The sequence below is a fragment of the Corvus kubaryi genome, unplaced genomic scaffold, assembly GCF_017639235.1.
Source record: "Corvus kubaryi isolate FWS band 111438036 unplaced genomic scaffold, C.kubaryi_AGA036_p1.0 37398, whole genome shotgun sequence".
In the NCBI taxonomy this organism is placed as follows: Eukaryota; Metazoa; Chordata; class Aves; order Passeriformes; family Corvidae; genus Corvus; species Corvus kubaryi.
In genome coordinates this window covers 20,796,080-20,809,598 of record NW_024581137.1, presented here as the reverse complement: position 1 = coordinate 20,809,598, position 13,519 = coordinate 20,796,080, and the positions used below count along the sequence as shown (strand labels likewise).

The following is a 13,519-nucleotide window of genomic DNA, read 5'->3' as shown; positions in this document are numbered from 1 at the left end:
GGTTTTGCACAGTTTAAAGAAGTTCAGAATGTTGCTGCTAAACTGCAAAATCTTGTTACTGATGGTAGGTTTTTTAAATTATCTGCCAATTTCCCCCATTTCTCTCTTAATTTTTCTCAATACAAGTGAGAAAGGACAGAAAGTATTTAATAGACAGAACATCCTAAGAGGAAAAAATGAGAGGATGCTAAACTATAAACAACTTCTCTATACTATGCTCACACTAGCATGTTTCCTTTCCTGACCACATGTATGGGACATTTTAATTAAGGAAATGTGATTAGTAAAAGCTCCTCTGGCTTCAGAATTTGTATTATATTTATTATAATTTCTGTAACAGAGCACAGGGAACTTGTGTTACTCTCTGCCATCTTGCTCTTCAATGATCAGGAGTTATTACTAAGAATCATAAAATCACAGAATGGCCTGGATTAAATGGGTCCTCAAAGATTCAACGCCCCTTGCTTTCACTAGACCAGATTGCTCAGAGCCCCATCCAACCTCGCCTTGAACACTTCCAAGGGTGGGGGAGCCACAGTTTATTTGGGCAAACTGTTCCAGAGTATATGTCCTCTCTAGCATGTTCGTATCTTCTCATTACATAATTTTTCCCTGAACTGAATTGCTCCAAACCCCTGAGATAAGGATAGATGACAGGTCTACTTTTGTGGACTTGTCCTGACTGGCATATAAACAAACCCTTACCTCTTCTTTCCATACCTTTTTTTAGACCTGTCAGATCCCACACATTGGAAAAGACGATCAGTTGGCTCCAGCCTGCTGTTTTTCTTCAAAATATATTGAAAATAATAAGAGAGCTCTTCGTAAGTGACCTCACTTGCCAGAAGAGGCTGGCTCAGTCTGCACTCTGTCCATGGGTGTATCTTACAAGCAGAACAGAGAAGAGAAGTCAGAGTCCCCTGTCAGAGCACTGGGGACTGTGGTTTAGTGCTGACTTGGAAGGCCATCTGCTTCCATGACTCACTGGAGAAGACAGATGAAGGTCATGATTTTCAGATTCTTGAGGCATTGGCAAGCCTGGAACACAGTCTGGTTGTAACAGGTGCTATTCTATCACGCAAAAAGGTGAGAAAGAACAAGAACTGCTTGTGTTACAGCTTTTGGATATAAAGTTTAAGTACAAAAGCATATTGGACATTATTAAGTCCTACCTTTGCTTTCCTAGATAGTTAATTTACTCAATCATTTCTGCATAAGTCCCGCTCTTTCAAAGTGGATGAGCACACAATCATAACAATTAATTATATGTGATGAACAATTTAATTTATTACTATGGGCAGCAACAGGACGTCTATGAAAAATTAAAAATGACTGTGTTATCTTTGTGAAGGAAATCAAATAGAACAAGTGCAAGTTATATAAACAACACACCACATTTTATAGAAAAGCAGAATTAAGTTAAAGACAAAAATCAGCAAAGATCAAACAGAAAAAATGGGACTATGTGAAATAAAGCAGTGACTTTGCCATGTACAGAAGGACATCATTGTCTCTCAATGCTGGAAGTCGGACTAGAGGCAAGATGAATATTGATCACTGGTTCTACATACCTGGAATAGCTGGAAAGGCCCTGTGATGGCACAAGCTATGTAGGAATTAGTATTTTCAACCAGCAAGTTGATGGTTTCACTCTCCCATCACATGTGGCTGGAGCTGACAACAGGGTTTGGATCTGTGCCCTGAATAGGAGGAACAGTCCCACAATTGGCCATGGAGGCCAGGGAGTCTCACAGAGCTCTGTTCAGGCTGGAGAGGTCTCCTATTTGTGCTAGACTTGTTTGGGCTCCCCCACAATTTGGGGCATGTATTTGTGTCTTGTGGCAGTTTCAGAATTAAGTTTGTTGAAGGGACAATTGATGAACTATGTTCCTGTGTGGTCCCAGGGAGCTGAACACACCAGGATCTGGTGCAGGAACTCCAGACTGTCTCTGTGCAGTGAAGGAATGGGGTCAGCAGTGTCAGGTCATGCAGCACATTGAGTTTGGGGTTCAGGTGGGCTCGTCCATTGGACTGGATGATCTTGGAGGCCTTTTCCAACCTCAGCGATTCTGTGATTCTGTGTCACTCTCTTCTCCCAGGTAACAAGCAACAGGACAATAGGAGATGGCTTTGAGTTACACCAGGGGAGGTTTAGATTGGACATTAGGTAGAATTTCTTCACTGAAACGGTAGTCAGGCACTGGAACAAGCTGCCCAGGAAAGTGGTGGAGTCACTGCCCTTGGGACCAAAAGACATGTAGATACAGCATTTTGGGATGTGGTTTAGTGATGGAATTGGTTAACAGCTGGACTTGATGGTCTTAGAGGTCTTTTGCAACCTTAATGATTCTAAGATCAAAGAGCTGGAGACCTAGAAACGGCTGTGTGTCCCAGCCTCCAACCTGACTTTGGAAGGTTTCTAAAGCCCAGGAAACAATGAAGTGTGGCAGTCACTCCTTTCCCAACTCTCCTGCTACTCCTGCCCATTCTGGTTGTCTTGACAAAGCTGGCCAAGTGCAAGTGTTCTTGGCCAGAGGAAGGGGACAAAGGTGTTGCTCCTAGTCAGTGCAATGCCAGATCCTTGCCTCCAGGCTGTCCAAGAACTTAGTAGGGGCCTTTGTTCCTGGATACCAGAGCCCACATCCTGAGCCGTAGCCAGCCTCCTGCTGAGCAGCCAGGTGGGCAGCATATGGGGCTGAGAGAAGAGCTCGAGGCTGCCCACCACAAACTCCAGCCCTCAGCTTGGCTCTGGGGGATGACCAGGAAGGAGGCAGCAAAGACTGAGGCTGTGACAGGTACTTGAAGTCTATTCCCATGTCTGGAGGGTCTGTTTGGTATTTAGAAGAAAGTAAATGGACATTTTCTGGCCTTTTTGGAATGACTTTACCATTTCTTTTCAAGCTTTAGAGGCCATGTTAAACCTAGCATTCATTGGAGCTCCTCAGCTTGTGAAGCCTTAAACACTTTTCCTAGGATTTTTGCATAGTTATATAATTCCAGATTTCCCCTTCCAAAGTGTAAAATAAGATTTTTAGCTGCACTACTTCTCCTCTTTTCTTATTTTTCTTTCTTTAAATGGATCTCACATCCTCCTTTCTGAACATTTATCATTCTTATTGCCCTCAAGTCAATATTTAGCATTTTCCAATCAGTGAATCCTCTTTAAACTGAACATTCAGGATTCCTGTGGTGTAGATGTTTCCTGGTTATCACTTTAAGGTCTTGAGTACTTTTTGCTACTGGTTTGGGCAAAGATTGTCTATTTAATCTATAATCTCCCTAGCAAAACTTGTGAAATCAAATGACTGAGGAGAGGAGGCAGAAAGGTAAATGTAAGTAGGTAATTTATGTAGTGTGCTCATCAGTCTGGCAAGCTCCTTGACCTGAGGTTTGCTGTAGTTTAGATTAGCTGGATTTTTCCTCTTCCTGTCACTTCTGCACTTTTGGCAAAGTACTTTTGGAAAGAAAATAATTTGAAAGAGAAGCTTTCAATTGCTCTCCTGTAGTTAATCGGGAATGGCAGAGATGCCTTCTAACAGCACATGCTGTGGCTGCTGTGTGTCCCCATTCTGCTGCAGAGGAGGTGTCTTTGCAGTTTGGAGCTCATTACACAGTTTCTGGCATTGTGCACACAGGCCAGGTGATAAGGAATGAGAGAGGCAGCCTGACTAGGGAGATAAGCTTCAGAAGATCCTATGGTTATATTTCCAAAGCCAGTTTTGTTTTGTTCCAGCTGAAGGTGTTAGTTTCTGGGTTTTCATGCCCAGGCTGCAGTCCCAGGATAAGCTGCAATGCTATATGTGAAGAATACCTGAACTGCAGAATCAAGAAAGTTTCTGGAAAGAAGAATGCTTTTACAAAACATCTAATTTAGTTGGAAAACCAGTTTTCTCTCTAAACCAGTTTGAAATGCAGTCTTCCAAATAGCCTAGTGTGCATTCACAAGGGAAGATCCAAAGGAAGCAACTACCTGTGCTTTCAATGCACTTCTCTGTCCAGACTCCTCAAAGGGACAAGCTCAGCCTGTCTGCATGGCCCAGTTACAAACAGCGCAACTGCTGCTTGTGTTGTGAATAGGATATGATTTTCAGGCAGCAAAAATTCCTACCTCCCTCACACATGTCCTCACCAGCTGTGTGCTGTAAGAATCATGGAACTGTTCAAAGAAAACTGAGCAGAATCAGACCAAAAGCACCCTACTTCTTACAAAGGCTCTGACAGCAATCCTGGGGCCCCCAGCCTGACAGCCAGGGGATATTTCTCAGCAGAGAAATTTTAGACGATAAACGGCTCCTTGAATCTATTCATCAGTGTGTTTGTCACACAAGCTACCACTTATTGTCCAGCTGCAAAATCAACACTGACAGCATAATGCACCACCTTTTCCATGTGGGAAGAGTCCTGACATTTTAAACAACAGAGGTGCCAACACTCCGCCCTGCTTTACAGCTGGTAGGGTTTGACCAGGCACTCAGTGTGCTAGGCTGCTGTCACAAAATCAGGGTTCAGTAAAAACCACTTTATTTTGTAACTTCATTTGTGTATGTGCATTGAACCTGTGGTTGGAACATGGTGTTTCAAACTGGGTTAGCTAGAAAGTTGGCTTTCCAACCGAGATGTTTTGCAAAGCCCAGTGCCTTTGGGGCTTTCCCCCCTTATACAGGCTCTGTGCAGAGTAAAAATGGTGAAAAAGGCCAAAGTTCTCTCACTTTTTGTTAGCCAAGTATACTGCTTCTCAATGCTGTTGATTCCGCTTAGGAAAAAAAATAGATGTTTTATTCAGAAAGGTTTCCACTAAAATATATTTTGGGGATCACAGGCTTACATGCAAGTAAGATTTTTTTCTATATCCACTTGATTTCTGAACAGCTTTAACAGCTTTTAGGCCTGAACCCAAACACATCACCATCAGCTAGATCAGCTCTTTAAACAAAACAAACCTTAAGCTATCCCTTCTCTCTCTGTTTACTTGTAGTAGGTTAGAGTTGTCATCTGTTGGTTACCCCATTTGCACTTAAAAATCATTAAAATACTGATGCTCCAGTGCAGAAGCAGTAGGAAACATTTCTGTATTAGACAAGGCATTTTACCCAGAGATTTATACAGAGAAGGGAAATGGAGGGGTGTTTTTCAACATCTATTTTCAAGAAGTGGAATTTCAAAAGCAGCTTCAAGTCTTGGGTCTTATTATTAGTCATCATTTAGTTTGCATTATGCAAAAATTATTCCATCCAGTGGGCCTGAAGTGACAGAGTAAAAAAATAAAGGGAAAACTTGGTACAGACTAGTCAGCACCCATTTCAGGAACATCATGGATGCTTAGATGGAAGGCAACAGATTTCTTAATACAATGATACTAGGTCAGCTTCTAAAATAAGTGCCAAGTGAATTAAAGCTCAGAATATGTGCTTATGTTCAGTGCTAGACTACTCCAAATCTGGTCCAAGAATAATGCAGTCCTGAGCTATCTCACAGCTTGCAAAAGCAAAGAACAGCAAGGTTTTCATAACTGACCCTTAACTCACACAACAGCAAAAATCTGCACCCTCTCACAAAGGATATAAGCTTTTGCAGTACTTTTAGAGCGATGGTATTTCCAGTCTGTGGAGAGCACTGGCAGCCACCCAGTACAACCCTCCTTCTCACAAGCCCTTGGCACCTGACTTCTGATCCAAGGGCAGCAGCTACTATGGCACACTGGAAAAGAAAATGCCCAGGAGTCAGTGTGTGCATATGGGTGACATGTAGGAATGGAGGTCAAATGGACAGTGCAGAAAAGTATTCCCTCTTCTTGATCAACCTCTCTGCTTAAAATACGTTTTGAATAGGAAGAGAACTTCATCTGCAGCAGAGACAAATGTCAACAGCTGAGACGACCTCCCTTGACTTTGAAGAAGTCAAACATCTTGGCTCTGAGGAAGGCAAACATCTCCTAAGTCTCTAATGAAGCCCATTACTTCCTTGATGAAAAGGGAAATATTACTGGTGTCAGTCTCCTGGAGCTGTGGATGGATAAAAGTGCAGCATCACAGGTTATAAAATTATTTTGAAACTTCGCTTATTAGTCCAGCCTCTTCTCCTGGCCTAGACACCTATCTTGTCTTGAAATCTCCTGGTTAAAATCCTTATAAACATTTTATTTTCCACCATAAAAAAGAAATGGATATTGTGAGGTTTATTTTGAAGTTGAAATACTATCATCATTCCCAGCTCAGGAAAAAACATGTATGGGAATAATGGAGTGTAGGTGCATTCAACTGTCTGAAGCCAAGGCTAGAGGCAAATCAGATCAGATCAGCACAGCTAGAGATGTGACAAGCTATAATTAACATTAGGTGATTGCCTAGTTGCACTACTGATTTCATTAACAGAACTTGAAATAAAAATGAAATTAAGAAGAATCCCACACCTCACACCCCAAGTGGTCTCTGTGTGTCCTTTCTGCCCTGGGTTCAGATCAGCAGCCAAGCCCTGGTGCCGGAGCTGGAGCACAGCTCCAACAGCTCCAGGCTCACAGGGCTGTGTGCCTGTCAGCTGCTCAAGGCACGAGGTGATTTCCCCATGGATATTCCCAGCTCGGTGTGTTCCCTTGCCCTCAGCACAGGGCAGCCCAGGACTTGAAGTCACCCTTGGCTCCCAAAATGAACTGCCCCAGAGGACCTTAGATTTAAAGGGCAATGAGGAAAGCCTGGGGGATGCTAGCTACTGCTGGTCAAACCACCAGTGGGTCAATAGCTGCCCACTGTGTCCCTCTGCTCTCTGCCCTTCAAAATGCCCCAAGCCTCACAACACCTGCTGATGTCCTAGATTGCCCTCATGGTCAGCAGAGTTGAGTCTGGGATGGGACTAACTGCTGTAAAACCTGATATCCATAATCCAAGTGCAGGCTGTAGTTCTTTCCCAACACCTTTGCCATCCATTTCAAGTGCCTTTTTGCTGCACAGTGGTCTGGCAGACTTGCTCTGACACATTCTGGAGGTCCCTGCAGACACCCTTATGCTATTTTTTAAAAAACACAGACTTTGCTGCTACAAACGACAGCTGAAAATGTCCCAGTCAGAGCACTGGCATTTCTGGGACCAGAACTATTTCTTCACATCAAGTAAACAAGTTTTTACACACCAGATTAATCCCTTGTCCTCGGTGCAAACCCAGCAGAGGCTTTGGCAAGGCTTCCCCATGTGGGTGCCTGAACTGGAACGCTTGAAGGGATTCCATTTAGGGCAGAGCAGGGATTTCAAGCTTTCCCTCTGGCTCCTCACATACAGCTCCTGCCTTTGAAGGCAGCCCCTCTTCCCACAGGCCTCAGTGGCAACAAACCCTCCAGGTGCTGGCACAGCCCTCCCCAGGAACACTAAGCCTGGAGTCAGGAATGTGCTCCCAGGGGTGCCAGACAGAGGGAGCTCAGGGAGCTCAGCATCCCTCTGAAGGCTCCCAGCACCTCATGTGGAAGGGGACCAGGAGCAGGAGCTGGCAACCAGCCAGGAAATGCCTGTGGAAATCACTGTGAAACAGCAGCCTAAAATAGGTTTCCCATCTGGAACAGGCCAAGAAATTACTTTGGATCCAGGCAATAGGTCTGGCTTTTCTTCCTGATGGGAATGAAAGGACTGGAAGAGAAATAAGAACTGCTAAGGAATATAAGACTAGAGAAAATATCTGAATGAGAAGATCTCCAGTAGGTAGGAGACCAAGGTATGGAAAGTATGGAAAGATGGGAAGCTTATTGCTCCTGTCACACCATCCCTGTTTAGACTGGGAGTGGAGAAGGAAAGAAAGGGCGTTCCCTTAAAAAATGTAATTGAGTGAGACATAAATCAAGAGTCAGTTCACTGGAGTAAATTAAAGTTGGCTGCTGTGAAGAGTGAGGAAGTGAAAACCTTTGGTTGGCTGCCCAAGGGAAGGGAGGAGAGGAGATAAGATATGAGGTAGGTGATGAAAGGGATGCAGAAACACAGAAATGTGAACAGGTTAGAGCTGATAAAACATTGTGCTCTAGGCCCTACTTTTCCCATTCCATTGGCTTGGAAGTGTGAGACAGAGCTGACAAAAGAGCCTGCAACAAAGAGACAGAGACACCAGGACCACTTTTCAGTTATAAGCTTTTTCTTTTTTAGAATTCAAGCTTACACAGTTATCTATGCCCACTATATTCATAATTACATTTTAATATCTGCATACAAAAGCTATGTAAAAATTATTTTCTTCCCCAAATATACAAATTTTCTCTTCAGATAGTTTAAAACATTTGTGATCACAGATTTTTTTTTTAATATATCTTAGGCTGAAAAAATATTACCAATCTAGCATAACTCTTAACACTGTTTGCAAAAAAATACATCATCCAAGGTACTTTGTTTTTTACTGTATGGTGTAATGTTTGTCTTACCCTCAGGGCATGAAACTGATATAAAAAAATAAACCAAAGAAGCAAAACCCACAAACCTCATAGACAAAGTAGTAAGTCCTCCCAACGAAATTCATAAAAACAAACAACCCAAACCACCCTCCTCTTTAAAAAAATTATAAATGACTAATTTGATGTATTTATGAGCAAACTGAAACTGTAGAGTGCTAAGGAAGTAGGAAAAGAGAAAAAGAAATTACAGTATGTCAGCTAGTTCATGCCCTGATACTATCTTTACCAACATTAAATGTGTAATTAAATAAAGTGTCTTTTAATGTTTTACATTGTGCTCAGTAATTTACATAAATTTAATCCACACCTGGGTGCTGATGTAGATTTACATTTGATTGTCTTGTGCATAAACAAGGTTAGCTTTTAAAGAAGGTAAACTGTGCAATGGACAGTCACAAACAACTTATTACCTGCACAATATTGCTTTTTGAAGGCGACATCAGTCAATGTGGATACACACAAATAATGCATACTCTTTGCATTTGCTAACATCTATACTAAAACTTTGTGATAAGGCCAAACCTTTTTTTTTGTTTTGTTTTTAATTTTAAAGCAAAAATATACCATAATAAAAAAAAAACCAAAAAACCAAAAACGTGCTCACACCGTTTTGAGTCTTAAAGTGGAAAATAAATCTCTATCACACTAGAATAAAATTCTCTCTATAAAATTTAAATACAGATCACTTCATTACTATATCAAAAGGAAACGTCTGGCAATCATTTCCAGATGATCACAATAACAAGACACATTAAGAGGTTCTGTTGCCTCTTCCTTTTGTGAAAAGATAAATGTTGAACACTTTCAATTGCTCTCACAGTGAGAGGAAAACGTTCCTTGGTTGTGGATTTTGATTCTGTTAATGAAAAAGGTTTAGCCTTAGGAATGCTGGCTACATCTCAAAACCATAAGACTGATTTTTAAAATTTATGATTCATGCAGCAAGAAGTCAATATGACACATACAGATTAGAGTTCCATAGCATAAAAATACATCACTAGCAATGACATGCTCTGCTTGTGATTAACAGCTCTCTCTTGGCAGATTTCTGATATAAATGGTCTTTCTGGACAGTTTTTTCCTCTTTCTGATACCTGCCTCTGAAGAAGCAAGCAGTCTGCTCAAGGATGATTTTGGACCTGGGAGGTCTAACTCTAACGTCTACATTTTGGCAGAATGTAAACAAAAATCATGATCACGCACTATATATATCATAAATATCACAACTTAACTGAGATTACACATAAAATGAGTATCTAAATGCACATGTTACTCAGGGCAATAGCATGAACGGTGACAATCAGGTTTGACAGAAAAAACCTTCTGTGTAAGACCCACGTGTAGAACCACAAAGCAAATATGAGAGCCATGTGGCACCAGCAGAAACAAGACTCTGGACTGCACTGGAAAGCATAAGTTTGTTATTTCACTCAGAAGGCCAGGTACTACAAAGGGTGCTGACTGTGGCACTGGTGTCTGCCACTGAGGTGGTCAGTCCAGGGGCTCAATCCCACAATGGCTTGAGACCACTGATATTTAGAAGTATGTCTTTGCAGAACTAAGCTCAGCTAGTTTTGCTGTCATGATCACATAAACCAGCAGTCTCATTGAGGAAGTAAAGGAAGTCACATGAAGTAAGATTGGTAGGAGATCAGAGGCCATTAGATGTCAGTACATCAAATCTGTCAAACTAAGAGCTTGGCCTTAGTTTTCAGTTAGGGAATCCTACTAACTCAGTCTGTTAATTAGTGTCAGACTCCAACTAAACCTAAAAAGCTAGAAAAGCATGTTGGTGTATGTCCTTTTTGCTTAGAGCACTGCCAGAACTGCCCAAGTTGGCTGCCTGATTTTAGGCACTTCAGTCCATCTGCAATCATCTAAGGAAGGCGGCCTGATTTTCTGAACCCTGACTAAGCACAGCTCCAAAATGCATCAGCATTTTGGAACTAGAAGAGATGTGATGTTTCCTCTCCTGTGTCCCATCAGCAGCACAGTCAAAAGCTCAGATCCATGGCAGAACAGAGCTTCAGAAGACATGCACATTTCTCTTTTCTTTGCAAGCCACTGTGGGCATTGGTGCTGATGCCTAAGCTTTTTATATATTTGTCATGTATTTGTAGCTTTGTAGATTTCTAATACATGGTTGTAGCTCCCAATACTTTTCCTACCCCTCTTTCCGTACATTTTAGAACAATAAGCTAACCTTCTAACACATATTATGCTACACTCCCGAAATATTATTTAGTCTTGCCTCTTTAGCCAAGGATGTCTTATTGTTATTTTCTGTCACCATGTATCCTAGACATAATAAATATGGGGCTAGAAACTTGGTGAGGGGGGGACAGGCTCCAAATAGGGCAGTACCAAAAGGGGGGATTACTTAACTAACTGCTCTTCTAATTGGATACTATTGTTAAATATGCTAATTTGTTAAACTTATAAAATTGTAGAAGTCCTGCATCACATACACATTTTGCCATATTTGCACCTGGAGGCCTCCAATTCTGCTTTTATATTCCCTGCTATATTAATATTGTCTCAAAAATGTGTTGTTTTGTTTCTAGATTGTGAAGGCATCACCGCAAGTAAGGGATCTACTGCTTTTCTGAGTCCCCTATTGTATGCTGTAAGTCCTCTATCAAGTCACCCCAAACCACCTATCCAAAGAGCTACTTTCTGACTCTTTGTCTCCAAGACAGTGCTCTACAAGGAATTTGGATAGAGATGTTGTTTAGACACACGCTTCAAGATGGAGCAAACATAGCCAACAAGAGAGGTTCTACAGCAAATATTTAAGAATGAATCTCCAATGGTGTGTCTTCACTGCTACCTGCAAAAAAACTCCGAAACACCCCAACGTGGTTCATGTTCTGACAAAAAAACCCCTAAAGGACAACTTTAGTGCTCATAGCTCATCACAGGTGCATATGGTATCAAAGAACAGGGAGAACGAGATTCCACATCCCTAAAAACATGCCCAATAGCACTCCAAATATTTTATCAATGATGCAGGGAAAGAAGGGTAGGAAGAATTAAACACATATACCATGTTCAATTTATAAGTTTTCCTGAGTGTCCTGTTTTTATGAGCAGATAAGCACATAACATATGGGTTCAGATATTGGCCATGAGCTCTTAAAGTCAATACATCCACTCCAACAATGCCCACAACTTGCCGGGCAAATGGGTCAATACATAGCAGAGAAAGAAACTGGTACAAATCAATGCGCAACATGAAAGAATGTGGGGTATAAGGCAGTGCAAAAAACATGAACTAAGTCTCTGGTTCCCAGGAAGAACAGAAAGATGCTTTCGATGTGTCATACAAATCCAGAAGATGGTTTAATGTCAAGTTTATAAAACCCAGAGACAACATCTCTGAATGGAGATGGATGACAGAGAGGAACCTCTGCCTACCATGTCCTCATCACTGGCCTCCAAACATTCCAGGACTGTGAGTACTGGCTTGCAGACTTTGGCAGCAGGACATTTTTGTCATTGCTCAGTTTGGTTCCTGCTAGTGCAGTTAGTGGAAATAAATTAAAAGAATCAAGAGAACATCTAGTCAAATGAAACACATACAGACACCAGGGAGGGAGAACCCAGCTGATCCACACACACACACACACACACACACACACACGAGAGAGTCAGAGAAGGAGAGAGAAAAGGTAAAAATATGGAAATAGGTTTAAGACATCTGCTGAAGATTTGTAATTATATATATATAAAATTATATATATATGTGCATATAAACTTTATATATATATATATAAAACCAAAGGATTACTGCTGAGCAACACTATTTGTATTACTGGGATAAAGCTGTACAGTCTTGAGTGTTGTTAATAACACAGTTGGTTTCTGTCCCATCTGAAGGTCACCCCGTATGTTTCATTCTCTTTGTCCTCATTCTGTGAGCCCTCATATCCCTGAATAACTCTGAGACACTGCCTGCTATCCTGACAGAGAGCCTTCTCCCTCAAAGTGACAGATTTTCCACACACTTCAGAAAGAGCAGACCCCTCCACTCTCAGGAAAAGCACCTCAGAGGATCAAATTTCCCTCCTCACTCTAACAAACATTCCAGTGAAGTTATCTGGAGTCCAAATTGAATAACTGAAGGTCTTAATATCTTATACACATGGAAAAAAAAAGACTCAGTCCTTTCTAACACTCTGTATTATTTTAAGTACTTGTTTTATGGGGCACAGTTAAACTGCATCTGCTGGAACAAACCTCAGAGAATGATTGGATCATGATGATGATAAAGATCCTAGATCATAGTAGTAATTGTTACGATAGAAACAATCATGAAGACCAGAAATTTCATATTATAAATTGGTCAGTTGTACCCAGCAAAAGGAGGTAATACAAGACAGAACTGTCAGGGTCAAATTAACAGTAGCTGTTTTACCTTGAAGGCCAATTTATTTTTCTGCCACTTCCATCTCTCTCCCCTATTTTCCAGGCTATGATGGGTGTGAGCTGGTGACCACGCAAATGCTGGTGAATGAGATTGGTCTGTTCATATTTTCACTGTTAAGCTGTCAAAGCACTCACATCAAAGGACTGAAGAACAAATTGCAATAGTCACAAGTACCCGCATTATAGGGATGTTTTCATCCATGTGTATACAACTGCCCCCCAGCAACCCCAAAAGAAAACCCAAACAAAACCCCAGCCCCGTCTCAAGAAACAGAAGACCACGAAAGAAGAAGAACAAACAGGTGAGAAGAGCTGGGCAATGGGATGAAATGACAGCCAGTAGTGCGACGGGGGTGTGGAGAACCACTTCAGTCTCTCTAATCCTCAAACACTTCCAGGAACAATGGAGGGAACAGTTCTGTGGGGCACTCCACCTTCATGTGCAGGAAGCGGCTGGCATGGCAGGCTCCAATCATTCGCAGGTCTGTCACTTTCATCAGCAGTTTTGGCCAAAAGTGTGCAACATGGTGTTTTCTGTAATTAATGTAGTGTTCGAATGCCAGGAGGAAACCCTCTTGACACTTTTCTATTCTCTCGACGCAAACAAGGCCTGGGCGATCTGTAGATACAAAGCAGCAGAATTATCATTCTTACTTATTTGCTTTAAGAAAT

General features: G+C 41.7%; 1 protein-coding gene across 14 annotated transcripts in view; it reads right to left on the bottom strand.

Moving 5' to 3' along the window:
- Positions 1-8,085: 8,085 nt before the first annotated feature.
- Positions 8,086-13,519, bottom strand: part of THRB (thyroid hormone receptor beta) — a 157,012-nt gene continuing 151,578 nt past the window's right edge. For all 14 annotated transcript variants that reach the window (XM_042042767.1, XM_042042766.1, XM_042042769.1 and 11 more), the window contains one exon: positions 8,086-13,466. In XM_042042767.1, coding sequence (XP_041898701.1) covers positions 13,225-13,466 — 242 coding nt within the window. In that variant the 3' untranslated portion in view covers positions 8,086-13,224. The remainder of the gene's footprint in view (positions 13,467-13,519) is intronic.